At 50.7% G+C, this 23,472-nt stretch overlaps 1 protein-coding gene across 4 annotated transcripts in view; it reads left to right on the top strand.

The window, feature by feature from the left end:
• GALNT6 (polypeptide N-acetylgalactosaminyltransferase 6) overlaps window positions 1-23,444 on the top strand; it is a 36,365-nt gene extending 12,921 nt beyond the window's left edge. For all 4 annotated transcript variants that reach the window (XM_049625466.1, XM_049625469.1, XM_049625467.1 and 1 more), the window contains 10 exons: window positions 458-1,051; window positions 2,621-2,793; window positions 13,797-13,946; window positions 15,009-15,243; window positions 17,432-17,549; window positions 18,951-19,151; window positions 19,658-19,789; window positions 20,849-20,950; window positions 21,962-22,114; window positions 23,137-23,444. In XM_049625466.1, the coding sequence (XP_049481423.1) occupies window positions 561-1,051; window positions 2,621-2,793; window positions 13,797-13,946; window positions 15,009-15,243; window positions 17,432-17,549; window positions 18,951-19,151; window positions 19,658-19,789; window positions 20,849-20,950; window positions 21,962-22,114; window positions 23,137-23,250 (1,869 nt within the window). In that variant the 5' untranslated portion in view covers window positions 458-560 and the 3' untranslated portion in view covers window positions 23,251-23,444. The remainder of the gene's footprint in view (window positions 1-457; window positions 1,052-2,620; window positions 2,794-13,796; window positions 13,947-15,008; window positions 15,244-17,431; window positions 17,550-18,950; window positions 19,152-19,657; window positions 19,790-20,848; window positions 20,951-21,961; window positions 22,115-23,136) is intronic.
• The last annotated feature ends 28 nt before the right edge of the window (window positions 23,445-23,472 follow it).

Here is a 23,472-nt window from a genome sequence, read left to right as displayed (position 1 = left end):
TTCACACTTATTCGTTCTGTGGATGGACACTTGGATTGTTTCTCCTTTTTGCCATCTGAGGCAACGCTGCTAGACGCTTTCCTGCGCGTGCCTCCTGGCTCGTGTGCAGGAGGTTATGTGGGATGTAAAACCAGGAGTAGAATTGCGGGGTCATAGATGTGTACTTCCGATTTTGCTTGATAATGTCACATTGTTTCCCAAGGTGGTTACGTCGATTAAACGTCTTCATGCAGAGTCTCGGTGTCCTAGACCCATGAATGGCACAGTCTTAGAGCAGGAAAGAGACACTGAGTCTGGCCTCCTCATTCTATGGAGAGAGTAAAGTCAGGCACAGAAAAGTGAAGTGACTGGGCCAGGGTGTTGTCAGCATTGAGCAACAGAGCCTGGCCTCAAACCTCGAGCCCCTTCCACACCTGTGCCTTGGCTCATTTCTCTCTCTCATCCCTTCCCTTCTCAGGCTGAGGCCCCAAGGTGTGGCCACCGCAACAGATCAAGCTATTTCCAGGGTCGGGCCCAGCACTCAGAGCTGACCCAGCCGGGGTCCCCATCGGTCCCCGAGGATGCGTCTCCTCCGTAGACGCCACATGCCCATGCGCCTGGCCATGGTGGGCAGTGCCTTCGTGCTCTTTCTCTTCATCCTGCACAGGGATGTCAGCAGCACGGAACAGGCCACAGAGAAACCGTGGCTGAAGTCTTTGGTGAGCCAGAAGGACCATGTTCTGGACCTCATGCTGGGGGCCGTGAACAACCTTCGAGATTCGATGCCTAAGCTCCAGATCCGGGCCCCAGAGCCCCAGGAGACACCGGTCTCCATAAACCGGTCCTGCCTACCTGGGCTCTATACCCCAGCAGAGCTGAGGCCCTTCTGGGAACGGCCACCACAGGATCCCAATAGCCCTGGGGCAGATGGAAAAGCATTTCAGAAGGACAAGTGGACCAGTCTGGAGACCCAGGAGAAGGAAGAAGGCTATAAGAAACACTGTTTCAATGCGTTTGCCAGTGACCGGATCTCCCTGCAGAGGGCCCTGGGGCCAGACACCCGACCCCCTGAGTAAGTAGCACCCAAAGTCCTGGGGTGAGGCCAGGGCTCCACCAAAAGCGTGGCTGGTATGGTCATGGCCACGGGCCAAATGCCAGGTTAAAGAGCTGATGGTGATCTTATCATGTGGGCAAGGATTTCCTCTAAGCCCTCCCTTCTTTTCCTGGCCAGTGCCCTTATGCTGGTGGTTGGTATTGTGGTCAGGCCGGAGGCCCAGGGATACTGTGCGAGTAAAATGATGAATTATGAAGTTACAGTTATGAAAGTGACAGGTTACAGAAGGAGGGACTCAGGGCCTGACACAAGGGTATCTGGGAGGGCTGGTTCCAGGCTGCGGAGTCGGTGGCCTTGCCCTCTGCTGAGGCCTGCCTGAGCCTGGAGCACTCTGCCGCTGAGCTGCTGAGAAAAGGACATTTCCTGACGGCAGCCCAGATGGTCAAGACTGTCCCAGCACCTCCTGGTTTCCTGCCATGAAGGCCCACGGGGCCATGAATTCATTCCAACCTTTATAGGAAGCCATTTATACTTCCAGTCCTGGGCAGTGAACCAGCACTTGGATCCCTGCTCGGCCACCTCACACTGAGGCTGCCGTGGCCGTGTTCACACCGCCCTTAAGTCAAAGATGTTGTTTTTTTCCCAACGCAAGAGTTATACACCCTTTTGGCCTTTTCTCATGTGGCAGCTCCCATCCTCAGGTTCAGGGTTCCTCCGGGCTGTGATCCTAGGGTTCCTCGGACTTGGACCAGCTATTCTAGTCCTAGAAGGTGGAGCCACTCGGAGTTATCGGGAGCTCCTCAGCAGGGAGGGGCGTCGGGCATGAGGGCAGCCAGTGGAGGAAGTTGGGGAGGCTCTTCTGGAGGGTCCATGAGAAATCTCTGTGACCCGCAGAGGGGGATAAGAGAGGCCGTCAGGCCACGTGATTCCTTGATAATCCAGGATTCACCCATTCCCACTCCCACCCAAGGCGGAATGTCAGGAGGGCAGCGGTGTGGCCACGTGCCCAGCGTAGCTGGAGTAGCTGAAGGCGGAGAAGAGGCCACAGGAAATCATGTGTGATAGTAGCATCAGATGACAGGTAATTAACGAGGAAATGGGTTAGAGAAGAACCGTACATTGCAAAGAGAAGAGCCTTATTCTCTCCTTGAGTGTGGAAATTGTAGTCGCCTTTCTCGGATGTCAAACTCGCGCTCTATTACTTCCCCTCTGGGACCTCTGGATTGGATTACACTCTATGCAGTACGCTCATTACCGAGGAAGAGAGAGTCAGCCCTGGGACGTCCTAGAGCAGATGAGAGAAGCCGGGTGGTGGGGGGGGGGGGGGGGGGGCAGGGGAGCCCCTCCGCATCGCGGCTGGTGCACGGAGCCAGCTGTGGGGCAGACAGGTTTTGGAGTGGGTCGGCTAGGACCTGTGCAGAGGCTCAGAGCAGGTAGAAAACCAGAGTAACCCAGGAACAGGGAACAGCCATGCCCAAGCGCCGCAGAGAGCAGAGGATGCTCACGGAAACCTACGGACAGACCCCTCCCGCCCCTGGAACTCCCGGGGACCTGGAGAGCTCTATCTGTATGCTTCCGTCTGTCCAGGTGTGTCGACCAGAAGTTCCGCCGCTGCCCTCCACTGCCCACCACCAGCGTCATCATTGTGTTCCACAACGAGGCCTGGTCCACGCTGCTGCGAACCGTGTACAGCGTCCTGCACACCAGCCCCGCCATCCTGCTGAAGGAGATCATACTGGTGGATGATGCCAGCACCGACGGTAAGGCCGGAGGGGGCCCTGGGGAGGGGGCCAGTGCCTCCCCTGGTCCTCGGGGAAGGAGGGCAGGTTCTTTCCAGGGAGCAGGCACCCTCACCACCTGTTGCCTGGTGTCACTGCTCACCATGAAGTCCAGGAGCAGGGAGAAGGCAGGTGAGGGGACAGGAAGGTAGGGGACAGGGGGCAGGTAGACCACATTCCTAGAGCCTGGACTTTATTCCCACTTCAGCCAAAGAGCTCCAAGAGCTTTGCAGTTCTGGCTTCTAAGACTCCCTTGGAGCTGCCAGGCCCACCCCCCAGTCAGAAATGTGGGGAGAAGTCGGGGCAGACGGTGGGGATGGGCCTTCCCTGCTGTCTCCTACCTGCTAAACTCCTCTTCTACTCTTGGGAGAATCTACCTCGGAAGCTCTCTTTGCGGTAGTTGGTAAGAGGCAGGTGAGATTGCTCTCCAAACTTGCACCCTTCAAAGCAGTTCCGCAGACAGCCACTGAATACGCTGCCCGGCACTGACCTAGGCAGAGGGGCTGCAGTGGCGAATGACATGGGACAGATCTTGCCGTGAGAAGGCCAACAACCCCCACAGGTCAGATGGCCTCTTATAACACCAGTCACGGCGGCATACGGCCCATAACACGGCCTTAACACGCATGAAAGAGCATGGACTTGAGGGTCTGACACGCAGGAAATCAGATCCTAGCCCTGACTCTTCCTAGCTCTGTGACCTTGGGCAAGATACTTACTTACCCTCTCCGAACCTTCGTTTCCTCTTCTGAAAATGAAGACAGCTGACTCCCTCACATGTTGGGCGAGGAATCAGAGATGGGGAAGAAATGAGACAATCCATGTGCCAAAGAGTGCTTGGTGTCGAGGAAGTGCTCCGTAAGCATTAGTTTTGGTTCACCCTTTGTATGGGAACGCTGCGCTGTGGGAGCACCTAGCCAGATGTTATCTCTGCATGGCATGCCGAGGACCGTCCACAGCGGAGACCAGATTGAAGCTGGGCCCTTAGGCAGGAGTGTCTAGGCAGAGAAGAGGCACTGAAGGGTATTTCTAGAAGAGAGAATGGCGTAGCAGAATGTTCTAGAGACATAGGTGTGTTTGTGAAAAATTGAGAAGTCTGCCTTGGCCGAAGCTTAGGTTTGTTGTAGGAAATGACTATAAACGATGCTGCATTGAAGTTGGTACCATGCTAAAAGTATTTAGGAAAAAAAGAGGACTCAGTGAAGATGTTTAAGCTGGAGAATGACCTTGTCTTAGAAGGGTGGCCGTTCTGGGGGGAGGGAAAGTGTCAGGAAGGGAGGCAGAGGACCCCAACTCCGGGGAGGAAGTTCTTAGAGTCACCCGAGAGTGGGATGATGGGCCAGAAGAGGACAGGGACTGTGGCACTGGGCATCTTCTCCTCCTCCTGTGGCACACAGCCATCTGTGGCTCTCCCAGCTTGGCCTCCAGGGCCCGCACTCCCTTCTCAAGGGCAGGAACTGATTCCACACTTCCCGGTGTGTGCCCGGGGGCCATTCCAGTAGAGCTGCTGTCCCCTTACCTTCCCCAGTCTCCTTCCTGCCTTCGAGTAGGACTGATGCCAAAAATTGGAATAGGGCCAGGGAAGGCAGCAGAAGGAACTGAGTGTGAGCCCCACTGAGTCAGGGTGTTCGCATTTCCCCGGGGAGAACAGACACCTGGCAGCAGCACTTACAAAGCAAGGACCGAGCCTGTTTCAGGGATGCAACGGGAGGGTCTAGTGGACAAGGAGCTAGAGATCGGTCTTCCAGAAGGGAGGAACAAAGAGTTTAGCAGAGATGGAAGGGGCATCTCGATAGATTCCTGCAGGGAAACTTGGTAGCAATAGAATGGTTGGAGGGAGAGCAGGTGGACCAGCTGCCCTTCCTCTCAAACAGGAAACCCTTCTCCCCACAACCCTGTGCTGCCCATCCCGCAGAAGCTGCTGAGCTTGACTCACATGCGGTGGCAGTTCCTAACTGTTTCACCTTGACACCCAGAATGTTGGGCGTCCGTAAAGGACAACCCTTCCGACCAGGCAAGACAAGTAACATCAGGCCAGCCTGGCATCGGTGGTGTCTAAAGGGCACAGCAGGGGTGCCCGGGTGGCTCAGTCGGTTGAGCATCTGACCGTTGATTTCGGCTCAGGTCATGATCTCCTGGTTGTGAGATTGAGCCCTTTGCCAGGCTCTGCACTGGTTGTGGAGCTCGGAGCCTGCTTAAGATTCTCTGTCCCTCTACTGCCTGTGCTCTCTCTGATGAAGAATGAATGAATGAATGAATGGCACAGCAGCCTATGCCTGGTAGGATGGACTTTGCAGTAACCCCTGTGGCTCCTCCAAAGGGCCTGCCCCTCGCCGGCCACCAGATGCGTGCTCCCATTCTCTCTGGTTGTCTCAGAGCCTGGTCCAGTATCTCAGAATCACCTGCCTGAAAAACTAAGGCAGTCATTCTTATTTTTCTACGTCCTGGCCTCTTTGAGAATCTGTTAAAACTATGCCCCCTCCCTAGAATAGTGTACAATTGCTACATCAGTGTGCACACACCCACATTTTTGCAGGGGATTCCAGGGAATTTGTGGACCCTACGATAAACAACTCCACCCTGAGGGCTTTCGGACTCTTAGACATACTTTCAACGTTCAGATCAGCGGGGAAGAGGAAGAAACTCAGATCCGTGGTCAGAAATCTCCACAGTCCACCGTGGGATACAATTTCCCGTGTTTGACCGTTTGATCAGATTAACTGGCTCTCATTACACACGCACAAACAAGGGCTGTGTCTCTGCTGAAACACAATGTCCATGCTCTCCTGCCCTTCTACCCAGGCACCTGGCAGCAGATTTATGGCCATGACTATACAGGCATTTGATACTAGGGTGCGGGAGATGAGGCCTGGTGCCAGGCTGGGGAACTTTTTCTTTCCCACTTTGGAGTCTGAAGCCCAGGCACATATTTTATTCCTGCATGGCCAGATCAGCGGCCAGGTACACTCCCGGTCTGGCACGCTCTACAAGCTTCTCAAAACTGGCCCTCGAGGCCCATGGGTCTACTGTGCCCCCAACCGGGCATCCCTATATTGAAAGTCCTGCCCTGCCCCTCGGGGAGGGGGAGGGGGAGAGAACCTCCACCTCCATCCTGTGGGAATTTGCTAGATGGATGGGAGGAAATCAGACACACTTAGGACCCAGAGAGTCAGGAAGTGAACAGGACTCTCAGCAAGTTGCTCACGGAGAGAGGAGTTAGGAGGTGCCATTGGGCAGCAGGGGGTGCTGTAGGAAGGGAAGCAGGTGAAGGGCAGCCCTGAAGTCAGGAAATACACTGCGAAGCCCAGGGAAGGAGACATTTGGGGAGCACTTTGGTTTAGCCCAAGAGTTCCCTCACTTCCACTGGCCTCTCAGAACTGAAGTAGCAGGTCGTCTCGTGGCCTCCTAAACTCCTAAGCAATGCAAGTCAGAAACTATTCAAAGCCTCTGATTTTAGTTGAATTACAACTTCAGGTGTGTATTTCAACAGGTAAAGTTGCTTTATCACCTTTATCTCCTACCTCTGTCCTTGTTTTATAATATAAGAAGACTTCGTAGTAACTCTATGTCCTGGATTTTCTGGGAAGGTTTCCATTTCCATATTTTCTTCCGTTTCTGCCCATAAAGAAATTCTGTTTCCACATGTTAATTTCATCTGCCAGTCTACTCCTTACACCTGGAAACGGAAAGCGGCCGACAGCGAATCTTGATTTAGGTTTGAAGGTACGACCCTGTGTCCACATGTTCTATCTGGACCCGTGAATTGTAGGATATTCCCATGGGGTGTCATACTCGTTTACTTCTCCTTTTATCCTTCCAAATGGATTCATCAAGAAAAACCTCCCAGTTGCAGTTAGATTCAAGGCTGAATAAAACACAGATAGGCATGAACACAGAATAAAAACAAAACAGGAAAAATTAGTGAGGAAGTCCTCCCTACAAGAAAGGCTTTCTCTTGTTCTTTTCTAGATTTTTCAGAAGCCAAGGAAGAGGGGGACAGCCCACAAGAAAACAGTAAATAAAGGCGGCATTCACTGATTTGCTTAATAAGTATTTTTTTTAGTTATCTACCAGGTACCAGACCCTGTACCAGGCCATGGGGGTACAGCAGTGAACAGGTTGGCAAGGTCTCTATCTTCTTGGAGCTCACTTTTTCTTTTTTTTTTATTTTTTTAACATTTTATTTTTGAGGGAGAGAGCACAAGTGGGGGAGGGGCAGAGAGAGGGAGACAGGATCTGAAGCAAGCTCTGTGTTATGTGCACAGAGCCCAACGTGGGGCTTGAACTCAGGAACCACAAGATCACGACCCCAGCTGAAACCAAGAGTCCACAGCTTAACTGACTTAGCTACCCAGGCACCCTTTATTTTATTTTATTTTATTTTATTTTTTTTTTTTTTTTTGAGAGAGAGAGAGAGCGCGTGTGTGTGCATGAGTGAGGGAGGTGCAGAGAGAGAGGAAGACAGAAGATCTAAAGTGGGCTCTGTGCTGTCAGTGCAGAGCTTGATGTGGGGCTCGAACCCATGAACCATGAGATCGACTTGAGCTGAAGTCAGACATTTAACCGACTGAGCCACCCTGGTGCCCCTAGAGCTTGCTTTTTTTTTTTTTTTTTTAATTTTTTTTTTTAACGTTTATTTATTTTTGAGACAGAGAGAGACAGAGCATGAACAGGGGAGGGTCAGAGAGAGGGAGACACAGAATCTGAAACAGGCTCCAGGCTTCTGAGCTGCCAGCACAGAGCCCGACGCGGGACTCGAACTCATAGACCACGAGATCATGACCTGAGCCGAAGTCGGCTGCTCAACCGACTGAGCCACCCAGGCGCCCCTAGAGCTTGCTTTTTTAATGGGAAAGACAGAAAGTAAATAATTTCGGGTAATAAGGGCTATGAGGAAATTAGAGGGGAAAAAAAAGAAAAGATGCAGGATAATGAGCTCGTGAATAATCACAGAGCTCTTTTAGTCAAGGTAGCCAGGAAAGGCTACTCTGGTCCCATGCAAAGGGAACAGCCAGTCGAAAGACCTTCAGCCTAGGTGTGTTAATAGGGCAGAAATACGACAAGCATGGCTGAAGAGAAGTGAGCAAGGAGACAAAAAGAACACCGGTACGAAGTGAGCTCAAAAGATGAGCAAAACTGAATCCCAAGACCTTTGTAAACAGTGGTCAGTGTTTGGATTTTTCATGCGTGTATGTGTGGTAAAATATGCATAACATAAAATTTGTCATCTTAACCATTTTTAAGTGTGCCATTCAATGGCATTTAAAAAATATTTTTTAATGTTTATTTGCTTTTGACAGAGAGAAACAGAGTGCAAGTGGGGAAGGGGCAGAGAGAGAGGGAGACACAGAATCCAAAGCAGGTTCCAGGCTCTGAGCTGTCAGCACAGAGCTCGACGCAGGGCTCGAACTCACGAACCATGAGATCGTGACCTGAGCCGAAGTCAGACACTTAACTGAATGAGCCACCCAGGAGCCCCTCCATTCAGTGGCATTTAATACCTTCATATTATTGTGAAACCATCACCACCGTCCATCACCAGAACTCCCTCGTCTTCCCAAACTGAAACTCTGTACCCATGAGACAGTGACTCCCTATTCCCTCCTCCCCCAACCGCTGTCAACCAGTATTCTACATTTGTTTCTTTATGAATTTGACTACTCTAAGTACCTCACGTAAGTGAAATTATTCACTATCTCTTCTTTTGTTTCTGGCTTATTCCACTTAGCATAGTGTCTTCAGGATTCATCCGTGTTTAAGCATGTGTCAGTATTTCCTTCCTTGTTAAGTTTTTAATTGTAGTATAGTTGACATAGAATATTTTGTTAGTTTCAGGTTTATAACATAGTGATTTGACAATTATACACATTATGAAATGCTCACCACAATAAGCATAGTTAGGATCTATCACCACACAAATTTGTTACAATATTATTGACTATATTCCTTATGCTATATTTCATCTCTGTGACTTGTTTTATAACTGAAAGTTTATACCTCTTAATCCTCTTGACCTATTCACCTGTTCCTCTACCCCTCTCCCCTTGGCAATTGCTAGTTTGTTCTCTGTGTCTATGAGTCTTTCTCTTTTTTGTTACTGTTGTTTTGTTTGTTTGTTTGTTTGTTTGTTTTGATTTTGAGATTCCCCATGAGTGAAATTAGACAGTGTTTCACTTAGCATTCTATTACTGACTTACTTCACTTAGCATGATACCCTCTAGGTCCGTCTGGGTTATCACGAATGGCAAGATTTCATGATTGTTTATGGCTGAGCAACGTTCCATTATGTATATATACCACATCTTTATCCATTCATCATTCAGTGGACATTTAGGTTTCTTCCATATATATGTTGGCTATTGTAAATAATGCCGCAAATAATGGTGCATTCGTGTTTTTGTTTTCCTCAAGTAAATACCCAGAAGTAGAATTAATGGATTATTTGGTACTTGTATTTTTAGTTCTTTGAAGAATCTCCAGACTGTTTTCCATAGTGGCTACACCAGTGCACATTCCCACCAACAGTGTTTAAGGGCTCCCTTTTCTCCACATCCTCACCAACACTTACTTCTTGTCTTCTTAATACTAGCCATTTTGACTGGTGTGAGGTGATATCTCATTGTGGTTTTGATTTGCATTTCCCTGATGAGTAGCGATGTTAAGTATCTTTTCATATGTCTGTTGGCCGTCTGTTGTGAAATTCTAACATATTTACAGCACAGTTGCTCTACATTAAAAGATTTACTTTGGAAAAGTAAGTCTTTGGAAAAAATGTCTATTCAGGTCCTCTGCCCACTTTTTAATCAATCAGATTATTTGGTTTTTTGGTGTTGAGGTATAGGAGTTCTTTATATATTTTGGATATTAGCTCCTTATTGGATATATCATTTGCAAATATCTCCTCCCTTTCGGTGGGTTGCCTTTTCATTTTGTTGATGGTTTCCTTCTCTGTGCAAAAGCTTTGTAGTTTCATGTAGCCCCACTTGTTTATTTTTGCTTTTGTTCCCCTTGCCTGGGGAGACATATCCAGAAAAATATTGCTAAAGTTGATGTCCAAAAGATTACTGTCTGTGTCTTTTTTTTAAGGAGCTTTATAGTTTCAGGTCTCACATTTGGGTCTTTAATCCATTTTGATTTTATTTTTGTGTACCGTGTAAGAAAGCGATCCTGTTTCATTCTCTTGCATGTAGCTGTCCAGCTTTCCCAACACCATTTATTGAAGAGACTATTTGATTTGCACTGTATATTTTTGCCTCCTTTGTCACAGATTTACCATATAAGCATGGGTTTATTTCTGGGCTCTGTGTTCAGTTTCATTGATCTATGTGTCTGTTTTTGTGCTTTGCACACGATTGCTTGCAGTATAGTTTGAAATCTAGAATTGTGGTACCTCTATCTTTGTTATTCTTTTCAATATTGGTTTGGCTATTTGAGATCTTTTGCGGTTCCATGCAGATTTTAGAATTATATGTCCTAGTTCTGTGAAAAAAATGCTTTTGGTATTTTGATGAAGATTGCATTGGGTAGTAGGGACATTTTAACAGTATTAGTTCTTCCAACCCATAAGCATGGTAGATCTTTCCATTTATTTGTGTCATCTTTGATTTCTTTCAACAATGTCTGATGGTTTCCAGAATACACGTCTTTCACCTCTTTTGTTAAATTTATTCCTGGGTATTTTGTTCTTTTTGTTGCAGTGTTAACTGGGGTTGTCTTCTCGATTTTCCTTTCTGCTATTTCATTATTAGTGTATAGAAACAGAACAGATTTCTGTTTATTGATTCGGTGTGCCACAATTTTACTGAATTCCCTTATCAGTTCTGATAGATTTTTGGTGAAGTCTTTAGGGTTTTCTATATGCAATATCGTGCCTGCAAACAGTGACAGATTTATTTCTTCCTTACCAATCTAGATGTCTTGTATTTCTCTTTCTTGTCTAATTGCTGCAGCTAGGATTCCCAGTACTGTGTGCAGTAAAAGTGGTGAGAGTGCCCTTGTCTTATTCCTGATCTTAGGGGAAAAGCTTTTAGCTTTTCATCATTGAGTGTAATGTCAGCTGTCTGTTTGTCATGTATTGTCTTTATCGTGTTGGGGTATATTCCCTCTCTACTGACTTAATGTTGAGAATTTTTATCATGAGTAGACATTAAATGTTGTCAAGTGTTTTTTCTGAATCTATTGAGATGACTGTATGATTTTTAACCATCTTTTTGTTAATGTGGTGTATCTTGTTGATTGACTTGCATATATTGAACCATCCTTGCATCCCTGGGGTAAATCTCAATTGATTATGGTAGAATTTCCTTCCTTTTAAAGGCTGAATGTTTCATTGCTTGTATATACCACATTTGTTTATTGATTCATCCACCCTTTGCTAGATCTTGTGTAATTCTGTGTTTAATTTTTTTGAGGAGCCCCCATACTGTTCAGATTTGTTTTTAAGTGCATTTTTTTTTCTTAAGTAAGCACTACACCCAACATGGGGCTCAAACTCACAACCCCAAGATCAGGAGTTGCACACTTCACCAACTGAGCCAGCCAGGCACCCCTTTAAGTGCAATTTTAAGCCCCAGCAGTGCGATGATCTGATTTATAGTTTGAAGAGATAACTCTGCTGCTCACTGCGGCTGTTATGTCAAGAATGACTGGAAAGAGTGGTGTAGAGCAGAGGCCAGGAGACCAGCTAAGACATCATTGCTGGGGTGACCGTGGGGGTGGAGAGAAAGAACTGGCAGCACTGGCTGATGCACTGATTGTGGTGGGTGAGAGGAGGGAAGAGTCCAGCATGACTCCTAGGTTAAAGCAGCTGGAGAGATGCTGCTACCACATGCTGACATGGGGAGACTAGAGAGGGGAGGAAATCTGGAGTTTCATTTTGGGCGTGTTAGGTTTGTGGTTCTGTTAGACACCCAAGTGAAGATGGCAGGGCCAGGAGAAAAAGACCTAGGAGCCATCTGCAGAGAGATGGTATTTCAAACCATGGGACTGGGTCAGGCAGGTGTGTTAGAGGTCACAGGGGTCTCATAGACTCCAGCCATGAGGAACGGAGCTGGGTTGGGGTGGTGGGGTTTTGAACCTGAATTAGGAGGATAACGTCTAGGGGACGTAAGAGAGTATGGATGGGCTCAGCTGCGTCTCCACCTTCAGCTCTGCTGTACTCATCTCTGGGGCATGTGTCCAGTGGGTCCAAGGGTATGACAGGAAGGAGGGGAGTTGTCTCCCACCCCTAGAAGGGTCTGAGGGTGATGCTCAGACTCCCCAGGTCCAGCCTAGCCACCTGAGACTGGAAGGAAGGCGTGGGCGCAGGGCTTTGTAGAGCTCAGCACCCCGTGGGGTTCACAGCTCAGCACTTTGCAGTCTCTTACCACAAAACCCACTTCCTGTGATGTTTTGTCCTTGGGTTATCTCCACCACCATGAACTTCCTCTGAGCGCAGTTAAGCTCTAAGGGGAAACATCAGCCATGCTGAGAAGGTGAGGCTCCTGGTTGGGGTTCCTCCCTCCTCCTTCCTGTTAGAGCCGACCCTTGGGGCTATGGTTAGATGATGAGTCTAGGAGCCCCTTGAGGGCAAGAGCCGCACCAGGCCCGACTTTGCCCTGGATAATGTCTGACACCTGGGCAGTGTGTTAGCATGTGTTTGCTGAGTGAGTGCTAGACCCAAGCTGCCGAATGAGGCTAATTTTGACTTATAAACATCAGGGACAGTACTCCATATTTCAGAACATTTTAATCTTCGTAGAAAAGATTAAGTAAGAAAGTCAGCGTGCAAGCACCTAGTTCAATGACTGGCACATAGTAGGCGCTCAGGTATTTGGGCATAGCGCGCGTGTGTGTGTGTGAGAGAGAGAGAGAGATATCAATCACACACCCCCAAAATTGATTTGGGGCCCCACAATTTGTATAACACTGCATGTAAAGCAAGGCCTAAGCCCTGGGCTGATCCCACAGCCCAAAACAGAAAGGACACACTCATCTGTCACATCTGCCTTCAACCTCCTCTTCTGAAACTGTAGGCCACTGCAGTATAGCAGTTAATAAGACATAAGGAGGACCTGGAATAGGTTTCAGGATGGATTGTTTCAGAATAGAGCTATTTTTAAAGCCCTGAGGATTTCAGAATGGATAACAGGGTCGTGAAGTAAGCCCGCACTCAGAAGGAACTGGAGATCTCAGCAGAGCCGTCCCTCCCTCCCTTCAGAGAGCCTTCCCCACCTCTCCCCAAATCCAGGATGATTGCATCTGCCGCAGGCTCCCCCCAGCCCTGCACTACCTCCGGCAGGTCACTGATTACCTGCCCTGTAATCGCCACTTCCCTGGGTAACAGGCTCACCGTTGTGCCCAGCACAGGGCCGGCCCTTGGTACCTGGTTTTTAAATTTGATTGAAAAGCGGCTCAGTGTCTTTTCATCTTCTTAAAGATTCCTCCATGCAGAGGAGGTAATAGGGAGGATTCGAGTACGATTCTGGCTGCTGATCCAGCAAGCCAGAAATCAACATTGGTGTGTGCTCTACCTGTCGGCTCGCTCAGAGGAGCCTGGGAGACAGGGAGTCCTAGATACTGAGACATGACTGCCACAACCTCCAGGTGTGGAAAGGAGACCGGAATCACGGTTCCCAGAGAGGCTGACCCAGAGGATGCAGAGACCAAGGGGCAGCTGGGAGCCTCTGTCGGAAGTTTAAACTTGATTTGAGACCAAAGAAACACAGCTCGGAGGCCCCGGCTCGGAGGTTGGGAAAGGTTCCTAGGTCAACAAGCACAGGCATGGCCAGTCTCCTGGCACGGTGGGCTCGGGGTGGCAGGGTTTGCTTGGCCACACACGGGACTTCCTCCTTCCACCCCCTCCCATCCTCAGCGCCCGTGGAATTGCTTAGGTCGATAGGGGTTCAGGCCTGCTGGGGGCCCGAAAGCGCCCGGCTTGGCGCTCACAGGGGGGTTAGGTTTGCCACACGGCAGTGAGCTGGCACCGATGCCCCCGTCCCTTCCAGAGTACTTGAAGGAACAACTGGAGCAGTACGTAAAGAAGCTGCAGATCGTGAGGGTGGTGCGGCAGGAGGAGCGGAAGGGCTTGATCACTGCCCGGCTGCTGGGCGCCAGCGTGGCGCAGGCGGAGGTGCTCACCTTCCTGGACGCCCACTGTGAGTATGGGGGACCTGGTAGGGGGTGGGGGTGGGGGAGTATCTGCTCCCCTCCCCCGCCCCCTGGTGGACCGAGGAGCCAGGGCCGGGGCATCCCCGAGGCCCCTGCCGTTCTGGGACTGGAGGTGGCTTGGGATTCACTTCGGCTTCTCGTGCCCTCTTCTCGTCCCAATCCCAAGGATGTTTAATCAGCAGGCACCCATGGCCTTAAAACAACGGTGACCCCACAATTGCTGGCATTGTGCTCTGGAGCCCCAGACTCCTCTCTCCCTCCCTTGCTTGCTCTGTACCTCATTCTGAGCTCAGCCCCTCAGGCCTCCCGTCACCCCTGGGAAGCGGTTTGTGTGGAGCTTTCCCGTAGGGCCACATGGGGACAAAAAGGTCCCCCCCCCATTGCCCCAAACCCAAACACCTCCCCGCCATTGTCTGGAAAGAAATTGTTCCCTAGAAGTGGTGATACGTATTAGGAAAAGCTCTAGACTGGGAGTCAGGACACCTGGGCTTGCCTTCTGACTCTGTCACTAACCGCCTCAGTTTCCTCATCTGTAAAGTGGGAACGAGGATGTCGACCTTACTCACCAACAGATTTACTACTCCAAAGTCCAAATAAAGTAATCTATGCAGTTCCCTGAAGATCTCAAAGGGCCAGACAAGTGAAAGGGATTATTATTCCACAAGTGGAGCTGGAGCTTGGGGTGCGGTCCCTCTGGGACAGGAGACACCCCCTTCTGAAATCCACACAGTGGATAGTTAGAAACCCTGAAGTCACCCATCTGGGGCCTTCCCTGTGCTTTGGATCGTTTGAGTTGACCATGTTACTCCCCGCCAGCCCTCCATCCTTCTCTTCAGAGTTACCTTCGCCTTTTGGCTGGGGGGCGGGGGCCGGAGAGGAGGGTCTCGGGAGACCTCTCTCTGCTTCCTATAGCTGTGGAGATTGCCTACGTTTCTCTAACACTAGGGAGTGTGTGGAAGGTTCTCTCGTCCTCCCTGCGGGCGTGGGGCCTGGGCGTGGCTGTGGGTGCGACCCTGACTGCTGTCTTCCGGTCCGGTCCCGGCTTGCAGGCGAGTGCTTCCATGGCTGGCTGGAGCCCCTCCTGGCTCGCATTGCTGAGGACGAGACGGTGGTGGTGAGCCCAGACATCGTCACCATCGACCTGAACACTTTCGAGTTCTCCAAGCCCGTCCCGAGGGGCAGGGTCCACAGCCGTGGCAACTTTGACTGGAGTCTGACCTTTGGCTGGGAGGCTCTGCCCGCACATGAGAAGCAGAGGCGCAAAGATGAGACCTACCCCATCAAGTAAGGACCACGGCCTGCTGAGCCCCACGCCGGCCCCGGGGGACCTGGACCGTCTTACGTCCACATTTATCAGGCACTCTAGGAAGCACTTGACATATTTTCCTTAATCCTCACCCCCTCTGAGGTGGGTACGGGCTGTTGTACAGGCTCCTAGTGGTGAGCAATCAGCCTCAGATTAGGCAGCTAGCAGTTGGTGGAATAGGAAAGCCATCGGGGCCGGCCTGACCCAAAGCCCATGCTGCTAACTGCAACACCGCGCGCTGCCTCACGCCGTAGCTGCTTGCTCTTCCTCACCACTTAGTGTGTGCCAGGCGCTGACCGAAGGCTTTCTGTAGGTCCTTTGTTTATTCCTCCCCACACGTGGAAGGCTGTGACTGGCGCCTGCAGAGGTGCTGAGAGATGGTGGGTAGAGGTCACTGTTGAATAGCCCTTGTAGGTCACTACCTTTGAAAAGACTGAAAACGTATTAAAAGAAAATGGACAAGTGTTCTGCAGTTGGGTACAGTTGCCCTGAACTTTCTTGGTAAAGGGCCAGATAGCGTATAGTTTAGGACCTTCCAGCTACATGCAGTCTGTTGCACGTTACTCTCTGTTGGTTTGGGGTTTTTTTGTTGTTGTTCGTTTGCTTTCGTTTAACAGCCATTTAAAAATGTAGAAACCTTGCTTTGCCCAGAGCCTTGTGAAGCCAGGCCAGCTCTGGCCCATAGGCCATAGTTTGCCCACCCCTGAGCTATAGGGTGGATGCTTAAAAGTTTACCCTCTGTTTAATGCCCAGCTGGGTCTGCCCCTCATTCACCTCCTGTCCTTCCCTCTCCGGATTGCTGGTTGTGTTGCTAGAGACCACAAGTTTATTTTATTTTAATAAATAAATTGAGGGAGACCCTCAAGAAGAAGTAGGTTAGCTCCGAAGTGCTCACCTGAGCCCCAGGGCTTTCTGAGGCTTTCTGGGCCTTACTTGGGATGGCTTAGGATGCCTGGGAGAGGTCAGAAGCAGTGACAGAAGGCCTGCCTGAGCATGACTCCTGATTGAAAGTCCTTCCAGAAAGTGGCTCTGGGAGCCAACTCCTACTTCAGGGTGGCAAGAGCATCCATAGGGTAACACTAAGATCAGGCTCCTTGACCAATCAGTCCAGTGAGCACTGACTGAGCCCCTGCTGCATATAAAGCACCTTGATAGGTTCTAGGTGAATAGAGAAGGTTTTAGGATCTTTCTGCTTGATTGTAGCACATGGAGCCACCCACTGAGGGCAGCAAAGCCCTATCCAAGCCAGGCTGGCCAGGGTGCAGATGCCAACAGCTAGTGATTATATATAGACTCCTGCCCTTGTCTTCCTCAAGCTCCGACCCTGCCTTCAACTCTTGGCCCCGCCTGTCTTATGAGCAACGTGGTATCTGAATTCTAGAAATGGGACGTCTCTACCAATTTCCCCTACAGTGGATCTGTACCTCCCTGCCTTTGTCTGAAAGCCAGAAGCTCCTTGGAACCTCCAGATGCTCCCGTTAGTCCAAATTGAGCTTAATTTCACCTCACTTCCTACTCTGCTTCCAGGAGCACCTGTTACCGGTTTCCTTTGTTCAAAGCAGCTGGCAGCTTTCCCGAAAGCTAAAATTTCTGGTGCGGAAGGACTAGGCCCTACTAGCACGCCTTTCTAATCCCTAGAAAGGACCGGGGATTCTGAAACAGAAGAGGGTCCATCCAGGTCATATTCGTTCATTCGTGGTTTGAATCCTATTTCCAAAGACCATTTCACCCAGCTTCTGATAACGGAGTTACTACTGTGCTCTAGGAACTTTGCTGCCCCAAAGCAGACAATGGTGCTTCTGCCGTCTGCTTCTAGACTGAGCTCTCAGACAGAGCTTTCTAGGCTGCGTGACTAACGTGCACTTGGGCCCTGGTGGCCGGTGCTTAATAGATCCTACCTTGAACGAACGCATCAGTGCCTTTCAGAAGGAGTGATGATAATCACATCTCTCCTTGACCTGGTCCCAGAAGGTGGAGAGAACACAACAGAGCTCTGTAAATATTTGCTGAAGGAATGAGTCCATGGAAGAGGGGCTGCATATCCCAGGAAGGAAGAAAGGAGGCGGGGAGTGGCCGGGCTTTAGCTAACACCGGGTCCTCAGCTTTCCGCACCAGGCTTCTACGCGTCGTCCCCGCCAAAAGATGCTTCTCCCTCTGTCTCCCCAGATCCCCGACGTTTGCTGGCGGCCTCTTCTCCATCTCCAAGTCCTACTTTGAGCACATCGGTACCTATGATAATCAGATGGAGATCTGGGGAGGGGAGAACGTGGAAATGTCCTTCCGGGTGAGAGTGAAGAGGGCTTCATGGGGGAGCCACGGTGTCCCGGGGGGACAGCCTGAGGCCCTGTCTCTCAGGCAGCGGCAGCCTCGGGGATATCACATCTGGAGGTGGACTTAGAAGGGTGGCTGTTTCCTGTCCTGGTGTCCGTCCCCTTTCCTCGGTTCCCCCACCCCCGTCCGTGGCAATCAGATTGGACAACGTGGGCCAAATTACTGGGCAGACCTCCTCAGAGAGAAGGGATACTAGTGGTAAAGAACCTGGACACCTGGGGACTGGAGACATCTTTTGTGAGCTCTGTGGGAAAAGTGTGAGCATGAAGGTGGAACAGGGCAGTCAGCAGTCGCTGTCCTTTCTCAGGAAAAGTCGGGTTTCCCTTTCCAGGTTAGAGGGCACAGGCCCTGGTAGCCTTGGAAGTTTCCTACCCTCTGCTCAGCAAGCTCTGTGTTACTGAAGGTGATGGCCCAAACTCTCGTGGACCCCAGAACTCTAAGGGATTCCAGGAAAAGGCAACTCAGGACTAGGTTAGGAAGAAAGAATTTCCTCTCTGTGAAATCCACACAGATCCCCGCACCGGGGGAGAGGTAATTAGCAAGTAGATGAGCTCGTTCATGAAGTCACCTCTCGCCGTGCCTGCACAGATTAATCACATCATTGATGCCTGTGTGACTGTGACTGTGGGCATGGAGCTCTGTCGCTGCTATACTAAAACGAATAACAACATGCTTACTAATCTAAAACCTAAAAAAGAGAGGACACGGGTGAGAGGGATGTCTTAAACCAGCCCACTGGCATAGAGAAGGGTCGCCAGGTCAGTCACCAGAATCAGAAGATTCTGATTGCAGGTTCATCCATGAGCCTCAGATCTCTGTTCAGTCTCTTCCCTAGGCAGCTAATGTGCTAGAAGTCCGGGCGACTACCACAGCGCACCCGGGAGTTGACTACCCTTGCTATGATTGATGCGCCAGGGCTCTGATGGGGTCACAAGCCTCTTGGTTTGAGGGAGCTTGAGTTTTCAGTAACGCCTGGGTGAGCGGATAAACTCAGCATTCCCAGGTCAACACGCCAAGTGCCTAGAGCTTAGAGGAGGTATTCAGACACAAAGTCAAGCGACTGTCCTTTCTCTAAAGTGGGCCCTGACAACCCTCAGGACCCCACAAATCCCCATTTGCTTAAATCGGAGTTGAACTAACACTAGAGCTAGGAATTGCATAGTCACGGCCTAGGAAGAATCCTGGTCAATGTCCTTCTCTCCCCGCCCTCCCCCCCTTAGGAGAGAGAGCAACATTGCCCTGAGTTCTTAGACCTGGGACCCTAGTACCCTGGGAATAGAACAGAGCTACTTGGGGGAGGGGACAGTGACCCACTACTTCCCTGAAGGCCCGATCTTGTGTCCTCTTGTGGCAGGTGTGGCAGTGTGGGGGCCAAATGGAGATCATCCCCTGCTCTGTGGTAGGCCACGTGTTCCGCACCAAGAGCCCTCACACCTTCCCCAAAGGCATCAGTGTCATTGCTCGCAACCAAGTGCGCCTGGCTGAGGTCTGGATGGATAGCTACAAGGAGATCTTCTATCGGAGAAATCTGCAGGCAGCAAAGATGGCCCAAGAGGTGAGAGGAAATGGTGCTCGGGACGTGTTTGGGTGAAGAGAAGTGCAGAATCCCAGACCATAGTCAAGGGCTGAGTGGTGGAGGCCCACCCATCGCTACCATCTGGTGCCTCCCTTTATCCCTCAGACCCTGTGAGCTAGAGCCCAGAGAGGCCAGATTTTGAAGGCTAGTGAATGGGAGGAGCTTTTGTTGGTCCCGCCTAGAGAGTCTTGGCATTTTAAGAAGGGCTTTGCTCTGAGAGGCTTGGTACTGAGGTCTGGGAGAAAACTGATAGGAAAGTCAGGAGATGCAGGAGGAAGGGAGCTATGGGTGGGCATCCGAAAGCCAAGACAGGGAGCTTGGGTTTAGATGTGGGGCTAAGCCAGTAGCCCCAACAGGATCTGAGTAGGGATGAGCAGGAGACCCATTCTGGGAGAAAGTGGCCCCAGAAACTCTTGCCTACTTCAACCATACAAGAAGGCCAAGGCTGGTGGTACTCACCCTTTGGGGGCTGGCTCGGTTGACAGAAATCCTTCGGTGACATTTCGGAACGACTGCAACTGAAGGAACAACTACATTGTCGCAACTTTTCCTGGTTCCTGCACAACATCTACCCAGAGATGTTTGTTCCCGACCTTAAGCCCACCTTCTATGGAGCTGTAAGTCTTAAAAACCAGCTTGCCCACCCATCATCACAGAAGCCCCGGGAGTGGTCCAAGACTACTTACCCCACAGACGGATGGCAAACAAGAATTGATTTTTATTCTCTACACTCCTTTATCCAAAAGAGTACTGGAAGGCCACTTTGGGGCTTCTAGAGATAGCTCAAACCTTGCAAGGGGGAAACAGCCCATAAGCAGTGGTTCTCAAACATTCACCTGCATCAGAATCACCTGGAAGGCATGTTACAACACAGATTGCTGGGACATCTGTGTGGCTTAGTCAGTTGAGCATCCAACTCTTGATTTTGGCTCATGCTGTGATCCCAGGGTTGCGGGATCGAGCCCCACATCGGGCTCCACGCTGAGCACGAAGCCTGTTTGGGATTCTCTCCCTCAGTCTCTCTCTCTCTCTCCCTCTGTCCCCCCCCCCCCACAAACACACACACACACAGAATGCTGATTCAGTAGGACTGGTATGGGGCCTGAGAGTTTCCGTTACTTTTCTTTTTTTTTTTTTGTTTAACGTTTATTTATTTTTGAGACAGAGAGACAGAGCATGAATGGGGGAGGGTCAGAGAGAGAGAGGGAGACACAGAATCTGAAACAGGCTCCAGGCTCTGAGCTGTCAGCACGGAGCCTGACGCGGGGCTTGAACTCACGAACCGCGAGATCACGACCTGAGCCCAAGTCGGACGCTTAACCGACTGAGCCACCCAGGCGCCCCGAGTTTCTGTTTCTAACAAGTCCTCAGGTGGCACTGACAGTCTGGGGATCCCACTTTGAGAACCATTGCTCATAAGGAAATTCGCACGTGCTGAGGGGCTTCTTCCAGGGACCTGGCAGCCCGGGAGCTTGCCCAGCCTGACTGTGCCCAGCCTTTAGGCGAAGCACCTCACTTCGCTATGAACTCCTGGCATCTGGGTTGATGAGCAGAGGAGGAAAATCACAGAGGGGAAATCCAGCCCTGCAAATTTATTCCAGTTGAGCCCCACACCGCACACCAGAAAATTCCTAACTGTGTTATCCTCGTTCCCCTCTGTCCTCACCATTCTGCAGATCAGGAACCTTGGCGTCGATCAGTGCCTGGATGTGGGTGAGAACAACCATGGGGGGAAACCCCTCATCATGTACACCTGCCACGGCCTTGGTGGCAACCAGGTACGCAGCCGCACCTTACCGGGCAGGCCCCAGAGAAGCCTGCTTCTTGAACAACTCCTCTTTTCACAGACCCCTTTCTCCACTCAGAATCATCCTTTCTGGAGGACTGGGGTCGGGGAGATCCAGGGAAAGGAGGAGATACCACCCCTGCCCTCAGAAAGCTCCCAGTCCGAGGGGGAATATATGATACAGGCAGACAAGGTCTGAAGGATGAAGCAGGGACACCTGAGGAGCACTGGGCATCAGTGGTAGGTGCTAGAGAGGGAGTGGGAGGGGACATTTGTCAATCAGGAAGGCCTTCTGGAGGGTGCCAGCTACTGAGCGAAGTTTGAGAGGAACTGTGGAAACTTTCTGAGCACTTGCTCTCCCCCGCACTCTGCTTCAAAGCCTCCCCAGCCCAGAAGCTACCGCTCTGATTCTGTCACCCAGCAGCGACCCCAAAACAACCATCTACCGACATGTCACAATAACCTGGCATCCTGGGAATGTACCCCGTGCTTTCCAGTGCCCAGAGCTTCCCTGAGCAATAACTAGTCCTCAGTCCTCCCCCACCCCCAGTCCCTCAGTGTTTGGTAAGCAAGAGGCACCTGACACGGAGCCAAAGCAAGGCAAGGGACACGGAACAGGCTGCCAACATACGCAATCCAAACAAAATCATCATAAGCCATTTCCTGTACCGCTGGCCTGCGTGATGATTTGAGGTGGTACGTTGGCGAGCATTTTTTTTTTTTAATTTTAAACCAAGGAACTAGCATATCAAGCCCACGATCTCACAGATCGCATGTAAAATGGAGTTCAGTTTTTAATGATTTTAAAGAAAAAATCTTAAGCCATGATTATTCCGGTAAAGCCTCGATACGGTAAGAGACCCGAAGGTGGTGCGGGGATCACGGCAGTCTTGGCACTCAGTCACTCTCTTCCCTCAAAGGCCATCTCTGGCTGGAATCTTAGGGCGGTTGGCCCCGGAAGGTAGTGGGCAAACTCTCCGCCTCCCCTTGTCTTGACTCCTAGTACTTTGAGTACACAACCCAGAGGGACCTGCGCCATAACATCGCGAAGCAGCTGTGTCTGCACGCCAGTGCCGGCACTCTGGGCCTGCGGAGCTGTCACTTCACTGGCCAAAACAGCCAAGTCCCCAAGGATGAGGAGTGGGAATTGACCCAGGTGAGTCAGCAGCCCCGGGAGGCTCAGAATCTAGAATCTGAGGCCGCGACTGCCCCCACCCCCTCCTCGTTTTCTGCACCTTGTGCCTGAGATGCCGTGTGGTGGATCGAAACGACGGAGGGAGTGTGGAGAAAGCGGGCTCGGCCACAGGCAGGGTCCTCAGGGCCCAGGTAGCGTCCGGTGAAGTCTTAGATCCGGCTGATAGAGAGCTGGGGTTAGGAGTTGTGGTCCATGGCCATCTCTGTCGTGGCTCCAGTATTTTTAGGCCGAACCCAACTAGATGAAGGTGAAGTCGCTTATGGTTCCCGCCTGGCCTCCGTGTGCCGGTACATACACTGGGTGTGGGTAATCTTGCAGACCCTCTTCCCAAGTGGGTGGTGCCCCCACATGTCTAGATGAGCCAGCTGGAGCTCAGCAAGTTTGTGACTGGCCCGAGCCCCATCACTAGTAAATAGCTGGCCTGGGATTCAGACCAAGATCCTTCTGGCTTAAAAGCACAGGTTCTTTCTAGTACACCACACTGCCTCAGGGTACCGAATGTCATCTCTACAATACTGGTCCCAGACTAGCACTGCCAGTGAGCCTCCATACCCCACCCTACCCCAATCTTCAGGCCTTGGCTTAGGGGAAAAGGAACCTAATTTTGGGCCTGCCTGGAAGGGAAGAGTCAAAATATGATCAAAGGCAGAAAGTGGGGGTATGCAGCAGCGGCTCAGGGCTCTGAGCCTAGCCGTCCAGAGGAGGGGTTCTCGAAAGCATTAGCCCCACGGTCCTGCCTTCCTCTAGTCCAGCCGCTCAGGCTGAAGCCAGCAGTGGGGAATTGACACTGGCTACAGGTGGAAACTCAGGAATGCATCCCGTCAGGGTATCTGGCATCCAAAGAAAGAAATGTGGAAATGTCCTCTTTGGGCCTTGCTGCATTTCCCTTGCTTTTTATTTATTGCCCCCTGTCAAATTCCCCACCTAGTAGCATCGTTAGAGATCTGAGGCCCAGGCTGACCCTTTACTGTGTCATCTTTTAGGACCAGTTAATCAGGAACTCAGGATCTGGTACCTGCTTGACATCTGAGAACAAAAAGCCAGCCATGGCCTCCTGCAATCCCAGTGACCCCCACCAGCACTGGCTCTTCGTCTAAGCTCCTCATCACCCCCACAGGAGTTCCCACAAGCCTCTCAGGAAACAGGACTTTGGGGAACCTGATGTTTGAGAACCTGATTATCAGCTTCTCAGTAGGCCTTAAAGATGGGTTTCTTTTTTTTTTTTTTTTTTAAGTAAAATAAGGTATTTTATTATTGTTTTAATGTGCATTTCTTGGTGATTAAACACTTTTTCCACAAGTTTTGTATAATTTTTTAAA

The sequence above is a fragment of the Panthera uncia genome, chromosome B4, assembly GCF_023721935.1.
Source record: "Panthera uncia isolate 11264 chromosome B4, Puncia_PCG_1.0, whole genome shotgun sequence".
Classification (NCBI taxonomy): Eukaryota; Metazoa; Chordata; class Mammalia; order Carnivora; family Felidae; genus Panthera; species Panthera uncia.
The sequence above is the reverse complement of the archived record's forward strand: the minus strand, read 5'-3'. Positions and strand labels throughout refer to the sequence as shown.